This window comes from Anolis sagrei, chromosome X (genome assembly GCF_037176765.1).
Source record: "Anolis sagrei isolate rAnoSag1 chromosome X, rAnoSag1.mat, whole genome shotgun sequence".
In the NCBI taxonomy this organism is placed as follows: Eukaryota; Metazoa; Chordata; class Lepidosauria; order Squamata; family Dactyloidae; genus Anolis; species Anolis sagrei.
Genome location: NC_090034.1, coordinates 31,816,834 through 31,840,716, shown reverse-complemented (window position 1 = coordinate 31,840,716; position 23,883 = coordinate 31,816,834). Strand labels below are relative to the sequence as shown.

Sequence of the window (23,883 nt, the reverse complement as noted above, 5' to 3'; positions counted from 1 at the left end):
AACTCACTCCATGGAAACTCCACCTCTGTTGAACCAAAGGGAAAGGACGTACCTTCTGATGACTCGTGACTTCCCCTTTGCCAAGCTCCTCGGCAAGTTTAATGTTCTCCTCTTGCAAGGCTGCAAATTGCTGGGACTTCTCAGCCTCTGCCAGCTTTAGTGCTTCCCTGGGAGGACAAGGAACACATGGTTTCCATAGGAACAAGAAGGGCAAGGGGGGAGAAAAAACGGTGGGAGAGAAATCTGCGTTGCAGATTATAAAAAAAAAAAAATTGTCACGTGTATAATGAGATTTTTAATAAGGCGGCAGCCCATATCCCAAATGCCCTCCTTGACCACTGGTATTGATCGTCGAAAGCAGACCAACAGACATTAGCATGGCATTGCACCTTTTTATTTTTTTAACCACCCTCTGTCCTAATTGTTTATTTCAATTAAAAAATAGACTGTAAATAGCGCCATAAGGGGGCAGGGTTCCACATAACTATATTTAGAGTTTTCTCTGATTAATGGTTTATATGGAGTGTGTGCCTGGTCAGACACTGGCACATTCTCTTCTCCACTGCCCTCCTGAAACTATAACACAAAAATGAACCAACAAAAATAACAAATAGACATTCCCAAAAAGGAGGAAGGAACGATAGACAGATTAGTAATGATTACCGGAGTGTGATGTCATAGTATGTATTTTAGAGTTTTATTTCACACATTTGTTGAATCAAATGAAAAGAGGTTTCCCTCTTCCAAGTATTTCTCCTTGCATACTTCTTCTGAGGCAGATATTTGGCAAGAGCCACAGATGCAGGTGCCAAATGTTAAAAAAACCAACTAGTTTAAAGAATATCTATTGCATCCTTTCTTTGCACATATGGCCACCTCTCAAAGTCTCTCATATGAGTGACTATTTTATATAAAAGTCTCAAGGAATCTACCCTCTCAGAAGACATATTTTCAGTGAGCTGGATTTGTTTGCATTACGATTACCAGTGACTAGAAAGGTGAAAAAATGTTAAATATCAAAAAGTGGAAGGATAAATTGTGGGATTATGCACAGGTGGCCAAGATTTTTAGCTATCTGAAATAGGAAAGTCATGAAGTTTTTGAAAGAAATTGGAAGCTGCCCTTAGCATACCTGACGGGAGAACTTAAGAAATAAAAACAAGAGGAATTTATTGATTTAGAAGTAAAGAGGGTTAAATAAAACTATGCATAAACTCTGCATTGATCAATGTCGGGCGTCAAGATGGTGGGTTGCACTGGGGGTGGGCTGAGGGGTAATTATATTGTGTGGCAGGTTGTCTATGTATGCATATGTGGATATGTTTCTAATGTGTATTGTGGATGTATTACCACTTAAAAATAAAAATCCTTTAACATTAAAAAAAAGATTTTTTTTACCATACATATGACTAGGTCATTTGCTTACTATCATTTCTAAACATCAAATGTGATTTTTAAAAACCAATTGCAGAAATGCCAGGAAACAGCACAATATGAGCAGGGACATAACACTATCTTTTGCGGTAACTCAATTATTTAATTCAGGGTCAAAAATTATTCATATAACCCTGAACTCAGGGAATGGCAGTTAGTTGAAAACTATGGTTAGTGAACAACTCAAGATCATGAAATACCGTTCAATTCTACCTTGACTGAATGAACCACAGAGTATGTCAATTAGAATTCCCTGGAGTTAACCTGTAACTCTGCTGGGTTTAATAATGGAACTGAAAGCTGTTGAACTCCTGCTTCTTATCACATTGGGATTGAAGTTTTCAACCCATCCAAAAGTGATTGTGCAGGACACTGTGTGGATGTTGTCAACTTTATGTCCAAAAAAGTTGTAATATGTAATATCCAAACACTTGGGAAAGTTTTGTTGTTGATGGAAACGACCTGCGCCGAAGTTTCCTAAGACTGCCTTGGCTGTGTCTGGGCCAAAGTGGCCACTTCTTTCCCCTCTCATCCGCACACCAATTTGGTCCCTGAAGTAGAAAGTCTCCATCTGAGAAATGCTTCATTATCATGACTCACAAACGGCTCATGATGCCGCCCTTGGTCTGTTTCGCAGATCCAAATTTTCCTGTGTGTATTACGGTCCCCTAAACTGAATTGTGATTGGGGTTTAAGAGATGCAAAATAACAGTTTTGGAGTCTCAAATAGAGCACTTAAGGGAAATGAGGATAATGACTAATTGGAGTTCATTTTACTGACTGAAGTGTACAAATTTCATCCTTTTATGATCAACCTATATTTCTTAGAGGGGATTATAGTTGCTCAGTTTTTAAATTGCGTGGCAGCAATATGTCTGAAGAAAGAGACAGCCATCCTGGCATATGAACACCCACATGCGCAAATAAAGGAAGATGCCTCAATTACAAAGTAAATGAACATGGGACATTGGAGAGAAGCATTCTTTTGACTGAGGAAAAAGAAGTCATTTCAAAGCTTGCAATTCTCCATGGCATAATGTAATTCTTCTCCTTTTATATAAGAGTTGGCATGAATTTGCCCTCACATAAAATATATTCCCTTTGCGCAGTCCTATTGAGCCAGATTTCTGTCCACTTTGTGAGATCAAGGTAGAACAGATAGGACACAGATCAAGGACAGCTTCAAAACAAGCATCAGCCTTTCTCCTCCACTACAGTGAATGCAAACTGGCTTTTAAAAGTAGTTGCAAGTCACCTTGTTACCAAGAAGAAGAAAAATAATAATCAGGGAACAAGGAGCCGTTCCACAAAAAAAGGATTAGGAGTCATAAAAGTATATGTTTGGTATCTTCTTGAAATTATATTAAGTTTGGGCAAAGAACAAGGGTACTGAAGGTGATTTTCCACCTTTCATCTCTTTTCAATGCCATTCAAAGAGCAAATTCCATGTAGTGTTGGTCTTGACATTTGCAATGACATTTTCCATGCTGAAACCCAGAAGAAAAAATGTCTAGGTTCAACCACACTCTTGAAAGAACACCTCTGCATCCATGGCGTAGAGAACAAAGAAACTAAAAAGAAAATGTCTATACAAATATGCACAATACCAGAAGGGGCTTCCCAAGCAAGTCCTTAGAATTGGAAGGGTTTGTCCTTAAAGATGAAATAGGGAACACTTTAAGTGAACTGATTCTAAAATGTACAAGCCGTTACGTGACAAAGCCTAGATCTTTCACTCCACAGAGATCTGAAAGGGTTGGGTAGATGTGCCTGTAACTCTTCCTGTTGATTTATATTTTATATTCCTTTTATATTTGTTTAAGCAAATATAAAATTTAAAATGAACAAGCATTACTACAGCAATGTCAGAAATTAAAAATAAAGGTGTTTGCAAGTCAATTCTTTCCTCAATTAGAGTTATGTATTCCACATTATCTGGTGTCTATGTCCCTGTAATTACTGTGGTTACTCCTGTAAGGCCTTACTAGTAATGCTATTATCGGGATTAGTAACAGGCAGAGAAATGAAAAAGAGAAAGAAAACAGCTTTGTGTGTATGCACCCAGGAAAGAGGGGGACGGCAGAGTAATGGCCCATATTGAAATGTTACGGGTGTTCCTGTCTACGACTGGATTCAAAACAGGGAAATATAGTGAAATAGGAAGTCAGTTATCACATATGAAAAATACAATAACATTCAGTGACCCATATCAGTTACAGAAGGCAGATTGTGGGCTTCAAAAATTCCCCAGGACTTAACTTTCTAATGAACTGTACAAGATTTATTGGCTCCTGTGAATACAAATCAAGTCCCCAACGAATAGAGTTTTGCAGCACAACAAGGTTTAGACAATACTTACAGTTCTTGTCTAATGTCATCCATTTTTTGGTTTTCCATATTGCGGAGCTTTAGAGATGTGTCCAGCTCCTCTTGGCTCCTTAGGTTCTTTTCTTTAAGGCCCTCCAGCTTGTGAGAAGAACAAAAGAGTGAGAGAAAAAACATGTTCACCTTGAGATTTCTCAAGATTTCCAATGACTTCAAGGACCAAATAAGACACTGAAGACATAGGAGAACAGTGATCAGATTCTCTTATCTCCCTTTCTTGCTAAAAAAGCAGATGCAATGGGTCCCAAACTGTATTGCAACTGCAGTATTACTGGAGATAAGAACCCTTAATTTTAAAGGACAGAAGAAGACAAGACAGAGAGAAATGCAGTTTCAAAATCTTCTTTTAGTACAGTTGTTGAACACTGCCTAACACTTAATAGTGAAAGTTAAACAATATGCCAACTGAAGGCCAACTGGCAGCAATCCAGAACTGCTAGGGAAGTCCAGAAGGATCTCTATCGCCCATTTCATATACGCACTGTTAGAAAAAAATCCATTTTGCAGACACATACACATTTCCACGGATGACAAGAACTCTAGTACGAGGGTCAACGATACCTTAATCAACGAGAAGCAGAAAACAGAGTTCCAGTTTGGTGCTGGGAAGAATACCATTCTTCCAAAGGGTCTGATGGTTCTGGCCCAAATGGAACACAGGGACCTTTATTTACTATGCTTTCATTTGCCCAATAAGAGCTTGCCATCTGCTTGTAAGCCTCATCCGTTCCCAAGCGCTCACTGATGTATTTTATTACATAATGTATAATCTCTGGCCACTCTCGAAGAATTACAGGGGCACTGGATTTTAATTCTGATTTCCAGCTATCTTGAAACCAGTGGCTAGCATTAACAGACATCTAGGTCCTTAATTCCCTCCAGCGTTACAGATGGCCAGTGCTCTGGACACCTGTTGTAGGCTGTCTTTGAAAATGCCCATTTTATGCAGAGATCTCTGTTTGGTGGTAGAGGTACAAGAGACACAAAAAGCATAATCTAGTCTTTGGCAAGAGTCTCAGCATGAGAGAGTGGCTATAGTAGCATTTTCTGTAAACTCAGGGAGTTGCTCTACTGCCCAGAGCAAACACAACTCCATCTTCTGCTCAGGCACAGTGTTTGGAGGGCAGAAAAAGTCTGTATAGTCACGAGCAGGTGTCACAGAAAGTGCTTGGCAGGCTGCAATAAGAATAAGGGAAGTAAATAGTAAAGCCTGTTAGAATTTAGGCACTGATGATTTGTTTTCTGATAAGAAACCGCCAAATGTCAAGAGTTTTTGTTCATTTACCAAGGATGGTTCACCCTGACTGGTAATGACTCTACAACATCTCAGGAAGTAGTATTTAACAATTCCTACCTGCTCCTTTAAAAAAAATCTGGATGACTTAAATCTTGGAACGTCTGCATTCAAAGTGTCCATTCAATCACAGAGCTATGGCACATTCTCAATTAGCCACCTAATGTGCCATTCATTATACAGACCTCGCTCTAGAAAGACAACTAGCTAGAGTGAAGCCTTAAAAAACAAGGAAATCAAAATATATGGAAGGCGAGTTTGCTTACTTCCTTCTGCAGCTTCTGATTGGCCCGTTTTGAATCCTCAAGGGAAGCCAATATCTCATTTTTTTCTTTCTGAAGGGCTTCCTTCTCTTTGGTCACTTGCTCAACTATTTGCAACGCATCTTCTGCAGTTTGTGCCGTCTGAGAGATAAAAACAGTGGTGTCAACTCCCGTGCAAAACTGTGCTGAATCTTGCTTGGAAACCCATCAAACACCTAATCCATAGTTGGCCCCTTGATGAAGCAGCACATAGATACCTACTGATTTATTGCAAGCTGCTTCACGATGTGTAAAAACAAGCAGATTATCCGAGTGCATTCTGAAACTGCATGAAGTAGAATTAAGGCTATAGTCCACCTTGCTTCATGCAGAAATTAACTTCTAATCTCATGCCAGTGTCATTCTTGCAGTGAGATAAGTGGTCCTAGTAAAATATCTGGGGTTCTATTTTTGCTTTTTCAAAGGAAAAAAAAGGGCTAGTTCAAGAGAAATTCACAACCAACCGACCCTGCTCTCATTTCATAATACGAAGGAATCAGGACATTAGCACTGCAACTGGATTTGCTAGAAACCAATGAAGCAAAACCACAGAAAGACTTTTTTTTAGTATGGTAAAGTTCAGTGTTTGGGGACAAAACCCATAGATTCAAGTTCAGGATGGCTGATATAAAAGCTCCCCCGTGTTTGATAGCAAAGAAGCAATAGCTATTTATTCCAATCAGTTGGTGGTGAATGCAACCCCTACTGTGAATAAAAAGATAACAGGCATTGCCAAATCCTTTGCAACATTAACTTCATGAGCAATCCTGAGCTCAAAGACAATTTGGTCCGAGGCTTAGGAGGAGGTAGAGCCACTCACTTTTGCATACCAATTTAAATGTATTTCTTAAACAATTTCAAACAAGACCACATCACTGCTGTTATGTATCTGTCCCATTTCGGTGCCTATAGATCTGGAAAGCTGCCTTTTTATTCACAATGTAAAAAAAATAATCTTGCAACATCCAACAGCTCTTGGGCCCTTGCAGAGGAACATGACCTTCCTCCCCCTTCCACCCAGCTCCACACTATGACAAGAGTTAAAGGGTTTTTCAAAGACAATAGGGTAAGTTGGTGGTCAGCAAGGAAATTAAGGTGGTCAAACCGAGCTATGGTGCCTGACCGTGCAAAATAAAGTGCAGACAACAAAACAACAGAAGTTAGTGCTTCGTGTTAGTAACTGTACTGGACTGATTTACCGTTTTTTTGATACCTCAAATCTTTGCATTACCGCCTTGGCCTGAAGACTCTCAATTTCTTTTAATTTCAAGACAAGCTCCTCCTTTTCTTTCTGTAGATTCAGGCTTTTGCTTTGAGAGGCTGTGAGGCTGGTTGACAACTCAGTGTTGGCCTTTGCTAACAGCGAGGCCTCCTGATTTAGTTTGTAGTACTCTTCCGAGAACTTCTCTTTTTCCTGCAAGATTTCTTCCTTGATGGTGATCAGGTGTGTCTGTTCAGAGAGTAGACTCTCATTTTCCTGGAGAAGCTTAACCCGCTCCTGTTCGGATGTTTCATGTCGGGAACGGAGTTCTTCTAGCATCTTGGAGACCCCGCGGTGCAGCTCCTGAAGCTCGACTTTGGACTTACTCAGAGTTGAAAACTCTCTCTTTAGCTTTTCGATATTGGATGCAAGTTGATCTGCCTCAGCACTAAGAATCTCCTTTTCCTTCATTATTTCCTCTAGCCTGGATTCAGATACGACTTTCTCATGTTTTAATTTATCACTGTCAGCCATCAGCTCTTTATTTTCTGACATTAATTGTTCTTTCTCCATTTCTAACTGCTTGATGTGGTTATAAAGCGTTTTGCTGTCTACCTGAAAAGTCTCCTTCTCCAACTTCCTACTTTCCTGTTCTACTGAGAGCTGCTCCTGGAGTATTGCAAGCTCTTTGCTCAGTTGCTGGCACATACTCTGCAACTGGGCCTTCTCTTGATTCAGTATCTCTTTTTCTGAAGCACTGCATTTAAAGGAAGTTGCCAACAATTGCTTGGCATGAAGCAAAGCCGAATACTCATTCTCCAATACTGTTTTGGCACTCTGGGTCTCTTTCAAGAATCTAGATAGCTCAGATTTGCAGGCAGTGAGCTCTTGGTTTTCTCGTGTTTTCTGGTCAAGCTCCCGCTTCAAAGAGTCAACACTGCTCTGGAGCTTGGATTTATCTTGTAACAGCAACCTCTTGGAAGAAATGTCCAATTCATGCTTCTTCTTCAAGTCGCACAGTGATTTGGTTGCATTCTGCTTCTCGGCAAGGAGATCCGTACATTTTGCTTCCAGAGCGGTTTTATCCCTGATAAGAGTGTCATTCTGCTTCTTAAGCTGTGTGGCTTTCAGACAGGCCTGTTCCTTATCGGCAATGACCTGGCTTAGTGTTTCATTCAGTGTTTTCTCAGTATGGACAGTCTCTTCAGTGATCTTGGTCAGTTTTTCCAAGAGGGCCTTGTTTTCATTCCAGAGTTCTTCTCTTTCTTCTAAAAGCCTCTTCTCGGATGAAGCTAAGATTTCCTTCTCTTGCAGCAACTGAATACGTTCAGCTTCTGTTGACTCCCTACTAGCCTTAACCTCTTCTAAGAGCTTTGAAAGACTGACATGAGAGGCCTCCAGTTGCATCTTGTCTTTCATGACATTTTTAAACTCTTTATTTGCCACTTCTACATCAGCCAACAGGCCTTCATTTTTCATACCAAGCTTCTGTTTTTCCTCAAGAGCCTGCTCTAAGTTTTTACGCAGGTCTTCCTGGCTTTTCAGGAGAGCTTCTTTGTCTGACTCTAGATCTTGGGCAGTATGGAACAAATTGTCCCTCTCCCTTTTCAAAACTTCATGTTTGTTTTCAAGATCCAAGTGTTTTCCCAGTAGTGAGTCCCTCTCAGAAGCGACAGCACTGACTTCCTGAAGAAGATCCTTTTGATCGCGAGCCATATCTTCGTAGGAACTCTGCAGCTTCTTGATAATTTCATCCTTATCTCTCAGGAGAGAGGCACTTTCATCAGTAAGCTTCTTTTGACAATCCTCAAATTCCTCCCTTTGCCTGACATGCCTCTGGCATTCCTGAGCCAAGGCATCATTACTGCTTTGGAGCTCCTCCACCTGCCGGAGGAGAGTGGCCTTTGAGGCTCGTAGGACATCATTCTCTTTGTTTACCCGATGAAAATCATTTTGAGCCTCCTCCAATTCCAAGAGTAACTTTCCCTTCTCGGAAATCAACTCATCGTTTCTTTCTTTTTCCTGCTGAGTATTGCTTTCCGCTTTTTGTTTCTGTTTTGCAATCTTTCTGATCTCTACTTTCAGCTCTTCATGCATGTTCCACAGTTTTTCTCGTTCTTGATTTGACAACTCAATCCTGGCCTCATAGTCTACAAGTTTTGAGAACAAGGTTTCTTTTTCTAATTTTAACGTATGCCCCTCCATTGCCAAGAATTCTTTGTCTCCTAACAAAGCCCTTATCTTGTCTGACATTACTTCAATCTGTTTTCTGGCTGCCTCTACCTCAGTTGTTAAGGACTAAAGAAACAAAGATTAGGGAAAAGGGGGGAAACAAGAAACAAAAAATGAAGTCAAGCAGACTAGCACAAAGTGTGGATTAAAGACAAATAGCATTATTAAATAAATAAATAAATAAATATGTATATACTGGCACACACACTTCTTCAGGTCTGCTGAGGAAGCTCCAAGTCAATAGATGTGTTGCTGTGAACATGTACATATCACACTGAGGATTGGGGCAAATTAACTGCATTGCTCAGGCTGTCCTGCAGGGAATTAGGGTCTTCCCTCAAAGACACTCCCTCCAGAATTCAGTTTCCTCATAACAACAGGACACCGAATCATGATAGTGAGTGAACAAAAACATGGGGCTGGAGGAACTTTGGGGAAAAGAGGACTGACTCCAGCTCAGCAGTGTTCCCAGCGCAGTCAGCTTCCTCCCTCCCAGTTGCCAGGCTGGATGGAAAAAACACTAAGAGAGAGCATCATTTGTATACTCTGCATATATCTTTTCCACAGGCCTCACAACTCAACAGTTGCCATTTGTCTGGTCAACCAAGTAGGCTTTCGAGGATATTCCTCAATTAATATGAATTATCCCTTTCTATAAGAGGAAATCTTACTCTAGGCTATTTAAGAAACTGCCTAACTTGCTATGAAACAGGTTTGCTATGAAACTGTTTGGATATTGAGGTGTTTTTGAAGAAACTGTTGTCTATAGGGGCCCAACTCTTGAGAACAAAGGCTAAGGATTTCTCCTGAGGGTTTCCCAAATTGGGGAATGCACTTCCTCGAGTTGGTCCCTACAATCTTGGCTTTTACCAAAAATGCTAATATGCACCTCTTTAACTAACCCATCTCAAATTTTGTGTGTGTGTGTGTGATAGCTCTTTCTTAGTCTTCTTGAAAAATAAAATATTTTTCTTTTGGCTTTTTAGGCAAATAAAAAAAAGAATAAGTCTGTGGAACCATTTTTACCAGTCTATGAGTTGGCTTGAATGAAGGTGCTAACACTCCCGCAGCAGAGGCATTACTGAAGTACTAAAAGCGGAAAGAGCACAGCAAAGATAGTGGAACTTCATATTCATCCCTTGTGATGCATGTGATGAACTTACAGCTGCCTTTAAGCTTTTTTCCCTTTTGGGGAGAGCCCTCTAAACCTCACTTGACACACTAAGCTCCTCTGAGTCAAACTGATTTCACCCTGTGTGTGCTGATTTATTCTTCAATCTTCTTTTAATATACATTTTTGAAACTATGAAACGTTATATTACTTTTATTGTTATTTTTAGTTACTGCATATTTCAAATCGTTTTAACTGTTTTTACTGAATGACACCCAGAGATTGAATAAGAAGCACACAAATATAATGAATATGGAGTTCTATTCACATCCTTTGGCCTGTGTGTCAGTGTATACACCAACTACTCAACTATAGGAACAACCAAATATAAAGCTCTAAGCACATGGAATGGGAGATGAATGCAATGGAGCAATATCAAGAGAATGAGTGAAACAAAAAAATGGGGAAGCCACTCAAGTCAAGCTAAGGGCATTGCAGGGCATGGGCAGCTTTTGCAGGAAAGCAGCAAGAAAGGAGCATAAAATCCTACCACCTCTAAGATTGTGCTGTCACTCCAAATGGAAGAAAAGCATATCTCAGCATTGCAAAGAAAGCAATAAAGGTTTTGAATGGCGGAAATCACAGGGTGGGGGATGATATGAAAAACATTTCCCATGACTAATTTGACTAAAAATTGTAATGGGTGAATGGTAAATATTTTCACAGTAATACTGAGCTTCATGGGAGTCTTAGAAAAGCTCCCTTCTTTGCACATTATTCTTTCTTTTAAGAAAGTTGTTTCATTAATTAAGTCATAAACTTCCTTCCTTGCATCTTACTCCCCCTCTCACCAAAAGGCTGTGGAACTAGCAACTCTGACCTGTATTTTATATTGTGATGACAAATGTGTGTCAAAAATACCCTTCCGGATGTAACTTAAACCATTTCTGTTGATCTGAACAGAACAGGTGTTGACCGTCTTCCTGGAAACTTCCACGTTCACCTCTAGGGCAGCTCTAACAAACTGCACAGGGAGGTTTGTTCTTGCTGATTAAAAAGGTATAACTGATATGGATTTCTCATGCGCCAGAGGTTAAAAAAATCCCCTAAATGACTTGAATAGGAAGCCTTCACCGCAAAAAGATTTGGGGGACAGGGCGGAAAAGTAAGCCAGCAGAAGAAAAGCCAGTGCGGAGACATGCTTCAGGTCAGTACACACCTTGGTCTCCTTGGCTTCCTTTTTCATTTCCTTGGTCTGTTTTTCCAAGTCGGTGTTCTTCTGTAGTGCATTGGCCAATTGCTGCTCAGTGTCATGAAGCTTTTGCTTAACCTTCTTGATGGTCGCATCATGCTTAGTGGCAACCCCAGAGAGGGCTTTTTCATGGGCCACCTGTAGGTCTTTACACTGATTTTGGCTGGCAGCTAATTGTTTCTCCTGAAAAAATGAAAACCATGGCACAAGGCTGAGCAAAAGGCTCAGTTACCTTGGTCAACAGAAAGGATCATCACATCAAGACTAACCAGAGCCTCCTTTCCTATATTTTCTTTTCAAAAATGGGGAGGAATGGAGTGAGAAGAAGAGAGAATTATGCCATGCTGCCTATCATTATCAACATGGCTATTTTTTCTCAACCTAAGAGAACAAGAATGTGTGTGCTGGCCTACGCTACCTCTTTGGGGACATTTCTTCTGACACCAGCGAAGAGTTGCTCTTACCAAGTTGCCCAATTTGGCCTGCATTTCTTTCACTTCAGTCTGATGCTTCTTCTGGCCTTCCCGTTGCGCCTCTTCTGCATTGCGAGCTGTTTCCTTCAGTCGAGCAGTGCTCTCAGTCGCCTTGGTGAGTTGAAGCTGGAGCTCCTTGATTTTGCTAAAATCAATCATAACACAGCTAAATAGACATGCAGCAAAACATTCTTGGACACACACTTCCTCAGGTGAAAAGGTAGCAAAGCCAATCACAAGGGAAATAACAGCACTATCTAGTAGAAACAGCTAAGCCAAATGCTGTGGAATTAACTTTGGTTTATTTCTCCAAAAGAAAGCAACATTAGAAACATTTTTTTTTAAAAAAAGGAACCTGAGATTCCCCACTTGCAGTTGGAAGCAAGGCAAAGCTAGCTGAAAGTGCACCGAAGACATTCAATATGGGACAAGAATTACTTCTCTTTCTGCCGCAGGTCATCGTTCAACTTCGTCAGCTGCAAAGAACTGTCTCCGGAGGATTTCATTATTTCAGCAAGGTCGCTTTCAAGTTTGGCTTTTGCTTCGATCAGCTGTTTCTCCTTTTCTTCCCGCTCTTTCAATTTCTTCTCCATGTCTGCCAGAAGACAATAAGAATGATAAAGCCAAGAGAAGAGTACGTTTTTAAAAGGCAAACTGTTTTGCATTTTTATGCAGAATTTAAGGATAAATGTAGCAGCACAAATATCAGAAGAGGAACATGAACACACATATTATTCATCATGGCCACGTTGAGGATGCTAGACTTTCCACCATCATATACACATCAGGGAAAGGGCCTGTTTGAACTCAACCCCATTCTGTAGTCTGGCAGAGAAAGCCCTTCCCCCATTGCCCTCTTTGTCTGCCTCTTTCTCTGTTCTCTCCTCCTGTTTCTGTTTGTTAAACTGGTTGTGTCTCAGGGACACACCTCTTTTTATTAAAAGTCTCAACCACATGGCAAGCCTCTGAGTCTCCATTTTGGTCTTCTTCTATGAGCATGGAGAAAGACAAGATGTCTCCAGAGAGAGGAATAGCTAGATAGGTAGGCCCTAACTTTCCTATATACTAACGCAGGGGTCCTCAAACTACGGCCCACGGGCCGGGCTTGGCCCGCTGAGGGCATTTATCTGGCCCGCGGATGCTCTGGCCACTGTGCCTGTTGCAGCTTCAAATGTATAATGGCAGGGAATGGAGGCGAGCAGAGTCGCTAGTTTGTGGTGTACAGAGGAGGAGTCAGGCATTTCAAGGAAGTGAGGCTGCCTCCTGCTGGGAGGGACTTCCTTGTTGCTAGGTAGCTGGAGGCGTCGGCGTGAGGGAGAGCTAGGCACCGGTGTGAGCGGTGTCTGAAGGAGGTGCAGGAGACCAGGGGAGGAGGAAGAAGCTGAGCCGGGCTCCCCACAGGCCTTACAGGCAAAGCCCGTCCCCCCTTGGCCCTCTTGGCTTTGGCTTCCCATTTTGTCCAGTTCCACCTCTGGCAGGTAGCTCCAGGAGCTGGAGGAGTTGCCTTCTGAGGCTGCCCGTGCTTCAGAGCTGCAGTACAGGGAGTCAGAGATGGCAGCAAGGTTAGTAGGCTGCACAATATTGGCCTGGTTTCCCCTGGTTTCCCTCTTTGTGTGGAATGCTAATAATACATTTTTATTTATACCCTGCTTTTCTCCCTAAGAGACCCACAGCAGCTCACAATACAATACAAATTAAAGTACATTTAATTTAAAATACAAAACAAAAATCACACAAAACATAATAACATCCAGAAGTAAGATATAAATAAATGTTAAGCATTAAAAACATTTAAAAGGAAGGAAGTGAGGGGCTGCTGGGCTATTTAGCTTAGAATGTGTTTTGATAGCTTTCCATTTAATGTTTAAAGCAGGCATGGGCCAGCTTGGGTCCTCCTCATGTTTTGGACTTCAACTCCCACTACTGGTTGTTAGGAATTGTAGGAGTTGAAGTCCAAAACACAAGGAGGACCCAAGCTGGCCCATGCCTGCTTTAAAGAATAGCAGTGATATGTTATTCTGTTGTACTGTTTCATATATTTGTAGAATTACTGCCACATAATCTGGGATAAACAGAAAGCCCTCCAACGGTCTGAGGGACAGTGAACTGCCCCCCTATTCCAAAAGTTTGAGGACCCCTGTACTAACGTATAAGTAAAAAGAGCCTGAGGAACTCAGAAAAGCCTTTTCAGTTAGTGCATGCAGATTTAATTGGGCTTTTTCACCCCAGCAAAGGAGGGGCAATTTATTGTTTGAGTATCCCAGATGACTATTCTAATTTTGCGTGGAGTTTTTTGTTACAGTACAGTATTTGAAACTTTTCAGAACTGGGTTTTTTACGTAAAAAGGCAGTTTGAAGTAGATGTGAAGGCCTTGCAAACAGATAGAGGGGGTGAATTCACATCACACAATTTGGAAATTTTTCTTTAAAAAGAAGGGATAAAGCACAGGCTAACATGTGCATACCAAAGTGCTGAAAATGGGAAGATAGAGAGGTTTGTCAGGAAGATACAAACAGTGAAGAACTCTCTTTTGGCAGACTCAGGATTACCAAGCAACCTATGGGGAGAGGCAATAATGACTGCCAATTACCTAATTAACAGAATATGGTCTGAACCTATTCAAAATACTCCATATTTTTTTGTATGGCAAGAAACATCCATTGGGACACCTGAGGGCTTTTGGGACTCAAGCATGGGTTTTTGTGCCTAAAGCAATTAGAAGGAAAGGCCAGGAAAAATCCAGGAAGTTAATCATGGTGGGATATTCTCAAGGTGCTAAGGCATGAAGATTTCTGGATAAGGACGGATCTATAGAAATTTCCAGATCTGCAAATTTTGCTAACCCACAAAGTTGGGATAGAATTCATGCAAATCATGAGGTGTTTCTTCCAATCGCCAATGGGGAAACTCATGAGGAGAAAAAGCCTCCGAGCAGGAAAGTGCTGCAGCAGCAACTCCTGCTTCTCCTCAACTTACAAGAAGTCCAGTGACTAAGAGATTTAAAAGACCCAGATCAGAGGAGGAGGACATGGTAAAGGAAGAACAAGAAGATCTTGGGGAAGGTATCAGTCAAGGTATAGGTTTCAGGAGAACCACAAGAGTAAGAAAGGTTCCTGACAGATTTAAAATTCAGCATGTTAAAGTTTGTCTGATAACCAATGAACCTCAAACCTATGAGGAAATTGAAAGTTTGCCTCAGGAAGAAAGGGAGAAGTGGCTACAAGCCATGGAGGAGAATTAGAAAGCATGAGGAGGTTGAGTGTATATAAACCTGCTAAGTTACCAGAGGGTGTAAGACCAATTGAAACCAAATGGGTGTACAAACAAAAGGTGAACTCATAGGGACAGGTGCACTACAAAGCATGTTTGGTGGCACAGGGGTTTAGTCAGATAAAGGATATTGACTATTTGGAAGTGTACTCATCTACCCTAAACCCAAATTCTTTGAGAGTTGCTTTGAGTGTAGCAGCATGCTTAAAATTAAAAGCTAACTATTTTGATTTTAACACTGCATACCTCAATGCAGATTTAAAGGAAGATGTTTACATCAAGTCACCTCCAACAAGCTTGTCTAGCATGGTATGATTGCCTTAATGAAAGTTTGTTAAAAATGGGTTTTGTTAGAAGTAGAACAGACCCATGTGTGTATACTAGAAATATTAATTCTGATTATCAAGTTCTTTCAGGGTTTTTTTGTCATGTCAGGAGCGACTTGAGAAACTGCAAGTCGCTTCTGGTGTGAGAGAATTGGCTGTCTGCAAGGACGTTGCCCGGGGACGCCTGGATGATTTGATGTTTTTATCATCCTTGTGGGAGGCTTCTCTCATGTCCCCGCATGAGGAGCTGGAGCTGATAGAGGGAGCTCATCCGCCTCTCCCCGGATTCGAACCTGTGACCTGTTGGTCTTCAGTCCTGCTGGCACAGGGGTTTAACCCACTGCGCCACCGGGGGCTCCAGTTCTTTTAGTGCATGTTGATGACCTTTGTTTTATTGCTGAAACTGACAAAGAGGTGAACCATTTTGCTGATGACTTAAAGCAACAGTTCCAGAAAAAGGATCTTGGGCCAATACAATATTTCCTGGGATTACACATCATGAGAACAGAGCAAGGAGGTTTTGTGTTGAGTCAAAAAGAGAAAATATTGCATGTGTTAAAAACTGTGAATATGGAAAACTGGTGTAAAGATGGCGCCGAGGGAATAGGACATGCAGCAACGCTGGGAAAAGAAATCTCGGTTTGCCGAAAATTTATCGGTCCTCCTGTGCCTTAAATCTGTCTATCCTGAAGTCGAACCTTCCCTGTGGCTTGGGGATTCCCGGAAGGGAATTCTCAGGGCGTTTGGGCGAGGTAAGGTAGAAGAAAGACGGAAGAAGGACTTCAACAACAGGAGTAAGAAGGAGAGCGCGCCGCCATTAACAATCCTGGGCCCGATTCAGAGGCAAATATGGCCAGATTGCCCCCTAGACTGAAGGAAGAACAGGCTTACCAGATCATTGACGAGCCTGGGACCAGCATGGGTGGTTAGTGAGCCCGGCAGAACCAAGAACCAGCAGCGGTGGAGTACTATTGGTGCGGACGGCGCTGGAGCTGGCATCCACCAACGCTCCTTCCCACCTGTTTGGCCGTCGGCCGTCTGCCACCTCTGCTGCTCCTGCCGTGAATCGTCTTGCCGTGACCATCGCTCTGTGGCTGCTCATGGGCGCGTGGCTACGACTGTGTTGTTGTTGCTCCCAGCTCTGGCGTTGGGCTGCTCCCGGTCTGCTGCTGCTCCGGTTGCGCTGCTGCTTCTGGCGCCTCACCCTGTGTTACTGCTCCGGGACGTGATTCCTTGCTACAGTCCTGCTGTGTTTCATCACGAGGCGGTCGGCTACACCGAGCTGTTGTATCCTTGTGGTAACTGAATTCTTCTATCGTTGTGGCCTGTTGTTCGGGCCTTTGTGCTGACTTTTGTGCCAATTGCTGCGACCTGAAACAGATTTGTTCCATCTGGCTGCAGCCTAAGAGTTGGGCCTGGCGTTCTTCGACAGCGTTTGAGGGTATCTACAATGTGGATGCCCCATCTCACTGCCGTTTGTCCACTTTGCTGGGTTGGCCTTCTAATATCTTAGCCTACGTAGTTGCCAAGTATTATCTTAATTTCCCTCGGCTTACCAAGGCCATTTCGTCCTACCTCACCGTGACCCGGTGGCTCCTGTTTGGAGCCCTTGAAAAGAGTCCTGCTCTAACAGGGAACTATTAGACCAATTTCATCGGAGCAGTTCATCGAGTATCTTGTCCCTTTTTGTGTAATTTTGTGTATCCCAATTAACTCATCAGCCTGGTAATCTTACTCTGTTCTATGTGGACGGATATATTCAGCAGTTTAATTCAATTGTATTATCTTGGACAGCGGGTTGAACAGTGAATATTGTGTGGTGATAATGTTGTGTGGTGCTATCTAATCCAACGAAGGAGAAGATTATTATTAACATCTGCAGACTGGCTGAAGGTTATCAGCAGAGGAACTGTGCGGCTCCCTCCTGGAACTCAAGGTCAAACTGCTAGTGTCTCCCAAGCTGCTATAATCCTGCACTTTACGTTTATCCTGTTCTTACCTTGCCTTTCTGACTGCGACTTACATTATAAATTTGCAAATGGGAAGAAATTACTAAGTTTAGTTATTGACAATATTGCCAACTCCCAAGCCTCCTGGCAACCTTTTGCACTGTGAATGAATGCCATTGATTCTAACTCCATATTTTATTACTGTGATACTTCATTCATTAGCACTTTAAGGAACGGATAATTTTCCGGTAGTTGTTATTCCAATGCTGCTCTCGACTCGCCACTTTAAGCTTGCAATTGCACTTTTCACCTTGCACTTTATAATTTGATGCTAATAATGGTCATATGTCTGGGAAGAACCGGAAGTGGTATTATGAAGTTGAGGAAATGAATTATAACAATGGTAAAAAGGATGAGACAACAGTGGGGTTGAATCTTGATGTATCATATAACAGTGCAATATTAGATCATCAGGATGTGGAGAACAGAGGGGGCTGGAGGGAGGGGGGAGTTCCACTGGTCGGGGAGCCCCCATAGCAGTGGTGACGGGAAGGGGGAGATACGGGAAAGGGGGAGTTAACAAACCAATTCGGCTAATTCGTGAAAAAACCTTGAGAAAAATTCCAAAATGTTCTCCTGACACAGTAAACTTGAGTACCAAGGTAGATGGTCCTCCTGGATTAAAGGTGGTGCTGTTGAACGCCAGGTCTGTCAATGGTAAAATGTCAACTATTCGGGATTTAATCCTTGATGAAAAGGCAGACCTGGCGTGCATTATAGAGACCTGGTTGGACGAGGCTGGGGGGGGGGGGTCAACCTTACGCCGTTCTGCCCGCCAGGTTACTCTGTGCAGCGCCAGCCGAGATCTGGGGGGCGGGGAGGCGGAGTTGCAATAGTTATAAAGATTCCATCACCTCAATCAGGTGCCCTACCCCACAGTCAACCTTGTTTGAATGTGTCCACCTGAGGCTAGGAGACTGGGACAGGATAGGGATTCTGTTGGTGTACCGACCGCCCCGCTGCACCACAGACGCCCTACCTGAGCTAGCAGGGTTGGTCTCGGGCCTGGCATTGGAGTCCCAGCGGATTATAGTGCTGGGGAACTTCAATGTCCATGCAGAGGCCACCCTTTCAGGAGCGGCTCAGGACTTCATGGCCACCATGGCAACCATGGGGCTATCCCAACTAGTATCTGGCCCTACCCACTGTGCTGGACACACACTTGACTTGGTTTTCTGTCAGGGTTGGGAAGATAGTGGCGGTGTGGAGGAGCTGTCCATCGCTCCATTGCCATGGACTGACCACCACCTGATCAGGTTTGGACTCTCTGCAACTCCTAACCTTCGCAGGGGTGGTGGACCCATTAAGATGGTCTGCCCCAGGAGGCTTATGGATCCAGATGGATTCCTGATGGCTCTTGGGGATTTTCTCGCTACTTTGGTAGGTGATTCTGTCGATGCTCTGGTCTCCCATTGGAATAATGAGTTGACTAGGGCAATAGACACGATCGCTCCGGAGCGCCCCCTCTTAAGCAACCGAGCTAAACCATCTCCTTGGTTCAACGAGGAGTTGGCAGCGAGGAAGCGAACAAAGAGGTGGCTAGAGAGCGTGTGGCGGAAGAAGCCTAGCGAGTCAAACCGAACACACCTATGTCTTTATTTAAGGGCATATGGCGCGGCAATAGAGGAAGCACAAAACTCTTTCTATTCAGCCAATATTGCGTCCGCAAAGAACCGTCCGGTGGAGCTGTTTCGAGTAGACAGAGGGTTGTTGAAGCCCACCCTTCAGGATGGGTCCCCTGACGACTTGGCAGCCTGCTGTGAAGTTTTTGCTCAGTACTTTGCGGACAAAGTCGCTTTGATCCATGCTGGCTTTGACACCATGTTAATGGCAGTCTCTGAGGATGTAACACGAGCACCTGCTTGTCCAATTTTGATGGATTCATTTCAATCTGTTCAACTCGAGGATGTCGACAGGACTCTTGGGGAGGCGAGGCCAACCACATGCATCCTAGACCCCTGCCCATTCTGGCTGGTAAAGGAAGCCAGAGGGGGTTTGGCAGAGTGGGTGAAGGTGGTGGTTAATGCCTCCCTTCGGGAAGGCATCATTCCAGCCAGCTTAAAACAAGCTGTTATAAAACCACTGTTGAAAAAGCCATCACTGGACCCCACTCAATTTGTCAACTATCGGCCAGTTTCCAATCTCCGCTATTTGGGTAAAGTCCTGGAACGTGTGGTGGCCTCGCAACTCCAGGAGTCCCTGGTAGACACGGATTATCTGGATCCAGCGCAGTCTGGTTTTAGGCCGGGGCATGGTACCGAGACAGCCTTGGTCGCCTTAGTGGGTGATCTTCGCTGGGAACTGGACAGGGGGAATGTGTCCCTGTTGGTTCTGCTGGACCTCTCTTTGGCCTTCGATACCGTCGACCACGGTATCCTCCTGGGACGTCTTGCAGGAATGGGCCTTGGGGGTACTGCTCTGCAGCGGCTCCAGTCCTTCCTCGAGGGCCGTTCCCAGAAGGTGTTGCTAGGGGACTCCTGCTCGACTCCATGGCCTTTGTTCTGTGGGGTCCCGCAGGGCTCTGTACTGTCCCCTATGTTGTTCAACATATACATGAAGCTGTTGGGAGAGATCATCTGGAATTTCGGGGTTCGGTGTCATCTGTACGCAGATGATGTCCAACTCTGTTACTCCTTTCCACCTACTACTAAGGAGGCTGTTCAGGTCCTGAACCGGTGCTTGGCCGCTGTAACGGACTGGATGAGGGACAACAGAATGAAACTAAATCCAGACAAGACAGAGGCACTCCTGGTCAGTCGAAAGGCCAAACAGGGCATAGGGTTACAGCCTGTGCTTGACGGGGTCACACTCCCCCTGAAGGCGCAGGTTCGCAGCTTGGGAGTGATCCTGGACTCATCACTGAGCCTGGAACCCCAGGTCTCGGCAGTGGTCAGGGGAGCTTTTGCACAATTAAAACTTGTGCGCCAGCTGCGCCCGTACCTTGGGAAGTCTGACTTGGCCACGGTGGTCCACACTCTGGTTACATCCCGTCTAGACTACTGCAACGCTCTCTATGTGGGGTTGCCTCTGAAGACTGCCCGGAAGCTTCAACTAGTCCAACAAGCGGCAGCCAGATTGCTAACAGGAGCGGGGTACAGAGATCATATGACTCCTCTGTTACGCCAGCTCCACTGACTGCCAATCAGCTTCCGTGCTCAATTTAAAGTGCTGGTTTTGACCTAGAAAAGCCCTAAACGACTCCGGCCCAGTTTACCTGTCCGAATGGATTCTCCGCTATGAACCATCAAGGTTATTAAGATCTTCCGGAGGGGCCCTGCTCTCGGTCCCACCACCTTCACAATTGCGTTTGGTGGGGACGAGGGACAGGGCCTTCTCGGTGGTGGCTCCTCGGCTTTGGAACTCCCTCCCACTAGAGATTAGATCTGCTCCCTCCCTCCTGATTTTCAGGAAACTAATAAAGACCTGGCTTTGGAATGTGGCATTTGAGGACTGAATCTATAACCTTCGTCCACATGGAAGGAAGATGATGAACTGTGACTGTGACTGTTACTGTATTGATGACTTGGCTTGGGTAATGTGATGATGATGTTTTTACTGTACTTATATTTTAATCTGTAATGATGATGCATTGTATTGTTTTTGTATATTATTGTATTTGAACACATGTTGTGAACCGGCCTGAGTCCCTCGTTCGAGGTGAGAAGACCGGCATATAAAACTTCTAAATAAATAAATAAAAGGGTCCAATCACCTATGATTTTAGGGTTTTAAAATGAAATTGAAAATACTGACACAATTCAACACAAGGAGTTATATAAAAGTGTAATTGGACAATTGTTATATATATGTAATTACACTCGTGTTGATATTGCTTTTACTGTTAATTTTTTGAGAAGATATTCAAGTAATCCAACCACAGCAGCATGGAATGGTCTCAAATGATTAATGATATATCTAAAGGAAACCCAAAATTTTTGTTTAGTTTTAAATCCTTACGATTCATTAACACTGGAAGGCTATATAGACAGTGATTTTGGTAACGGCCCTGATAGGAAATCAACGACTGGAATTTTATTTAAGTTTAGTGGTGCTGTTATAGATTGGAAATCCAGGAAACAAAGTTTTGTAGCTTTGAGTTCACGTGAAGCCAAGTTTGGTGCTTTATCTTTGGCATACACAGAGGTATGTGTTTTAAAACAACTGTTGAAGGATCTACTGATCCCTGTAGAAGAGCCAACAAATATTTATGAGGATAACCAAACTTGCATTCTGATGGCAACACAAGCCAGGGTCAAACAAAGAAGTAAACATGTGGACATAAAATACAATTGTGTCAGGGATGCTATTAGAGATGGGAAAATCTCACTAACATATTGTAATACTTCACAGAATCTAGCTGACATATTAACCAAGCCACTGGGGGAACAGAAACATACCAAGTTCTAGATGGTTTGGGAATATTTGAGTTTGATATATAAAGATTTTTAAACACGAGGAAGGGTGTTATAGTAAGCTGTAACAGGATCAAGTATGTGTGTGTGTCAAAGAAAACCTTATACTGTTGATTATTATGTGCAGCTGCTAATCTAGGTCAACTAATAAGTTTGTACCACACCTGGTGGGGTATAACTGTATAGGTTTTAGAATGCAGTTCAGCTTTTGCTCTGGGGAGCCTTTGCTCGAGTATTTTGCTCAACCATTTCTACTGCTCTCTCATTTGGGTGAAGATGAAAAAGCCTTATTCTGTATTTCTTACAAGGACTATGTAAGTTTGTTGCAGTGTTTGTTTTTTGTTTGCAACATTGCAAGTTTATGTTTTAACTCTGCTGATAAGAGTAAAGCTTTTGCTGTTCCTTTTCCTCTTGCCTGGGTGCAATGTTATTGTGTCTTCTGCATTAGATCTGACTGAAACACGCAATGCACAACATAATTAATATATCTATTACTGTTTTGTGTTTATGTATCATGATTTGCTGACTTGTTGGTTGATGAATTTTGTTGTCTTGGTTGGTTGAGTATTATTATGTATACTGTATTTTTTTTTGTTGTAAGCCGCCCTGAGTTTCTCTGGGGAGAGAGGGTGGGATATAAGTAAAGGTTTTATTATTATTATTATTATTATTATTATTATTACTATTTCTTTCAGTGAAGTCTTTTGCAACTTTTAAGGTTTGACTATGTTCCTGTAATGCTGAAGCTCATTTGCCATAATGCAAGGCTCAAGAAGCTTCTGATCTGGTAAAACTGCTGTTGTTGCTGCTGTTTTATATTTTAAATATATTTTTTGAAATTACATGCAAAGAAATAGTTCAACTTGGAAACCCTGATCTTCTTACCCGTCAAATTTGATCTCAGCTGATCGAGTTCAGATGACATTTTTGCAAACTGCTGTTCTTTTTGGCTCAGTTTTTCGACAGTTTCTATGGGAATAAAACACAGTGTCTATGAAAGAGGTGTCCAGCTTCTAAAAAGAACTTTAATTCTACGCAGTAAGACATTCAAAATACAAAAAACTATTCTCATCTTCTCCTCACTCACATTTTATTTTATTTTAAAATCACAAGATTTTAAATAGCAGGGGGTTTGAATTGAAGGGCTCCTTGCAGACTCTTTCTACTCTAAGATTCTACGATTAAGTGATATTCTAAGGAAGCTCACCTTGCATAGATTTTTGTACACTTTCTGCCTCATCAGCAGCTTTAGTAAATTTTCTTTTCTAGAAGAAAACAAGGGAAAAGCATATTGAATGATTCAGCTTAATGTGTTAAGATAGAGTGAAAAAAACAGCGCTGATACAATTTCAGATCTTGCTGGCTCAGTAGAGCCAGGCAAAAAAATCATCCCATTGATAGTGCATGTATACAGATGCACAAGTGACAATCTACAAAGCAAACATCACAAAGATGTTTACTACAGTTTGGTGGAGAAAAACCCTCTGGCCTGGTGTGTTTTGCATTGGGAAGCAGGGCTCCATCCTTCTTTACATTGAGACCAATCACTGTGGATTTTTACAAATCTGAAACAGTTTACTTTCCCTCCCCATTTGGTGGAGTTAGAAGCACAGGAATCCCATGAAAACTAAAAACTGAAAATCAATGTTTTTTGTAATCTGAGGAAACCACTCTTTAGACATTTCAATGGAAACACAAGATCACATTGAAGGATCTAGAGAGAATCAAATCTGTGAATAATGAAATCCACAAAAATCTAACCCACAAATGTGGTGTCGACTGTGCTATAATTCAGTACATGGTTTAGCTATGAATAAGTTTTTAATCCATTTTAAGGATATTAACTGTTTAAAAAAGTATTAAATATTAACTGCATTACAGGCAATCCCCAAGCTACAAACAAGAAAGTTCTGTAGGTTTGTTCTTAAGTTGAATTGGTATGTAAGTTGGAACAGGTACATTTTTAAAGTGTTTAGCCATTTGAGCTTTGGAGAGCATAGGTTAACACCCCTGTGGTGTTTGTTTTGCTGTCTATGCCCCTCCCTTCTCATAAGGTTTCACCTCACGTTTTTGTCCCTGTGATAATTGAATTTTGAAAAAATGGCTTGTTGTGGAAACAAGGATTCATGATAAAACTTTGGTAGAGACACATTTTCCCCAGACCCAAAATTAATAAGAACA

At 42.5% G+C, this 23,883-nt stretch overlaps 1 protein-coding gene across 19 annotated transcripts in view; it reads right to left on the bottom strand.

The window, feature by feature from the left end:
• CLIP1 (CAP-Gly domain containing linker protein 1) overlaps positions 1-23,883 on the bottom strand; it is a 172,636-nt gene that overhangs the window by 37,947 nt on the left and 110,806 nt on the right. For 12 of the 19 annotated variants that reach the window (XM_060785988.2, XM_060785995.2, XM_060785997.2 and 9 more), the window contains 9 exons: positions 22,910-22,967; positions 22,588-22,671; positions 12,123-12,279; positions 11,676-11,829; positions 11,179-11,394; positions 6,629-8,914; positions 5,380-5,517; positions 3,794-3,900; positions 53-167 (listed from right to left, as the gene is read on the bottom strand). In XM_060785988.2, the coding sequence (XP_060641971.2) occupies positions 53-167; positions 3,794-3,900; positions 5,380-5,517; positions 6,629-8,914; positions 11,179-11,394; positions 11,676-11,829; positions 12,123-12,279; positions 22,588-22,671; positions 22,910-22,967 (3,315 nt within the window). The remainder of the gene's footprint in view (positions 1-52; positions 168-3,793; positions 3,901-5,379; positions 5,518-6,628; positions 8,915-11,178; positions 11,395-11,675; positions 11,830-12,122; positions 12,280-22,587; positions 22,672-22,909; positions 22,968-23,883) is intronic. The other 7 variants (XM_060786003.2, XM_060786004.2, XM_060786007.2 and 4 more) reach the window with 3 other exon arrangements.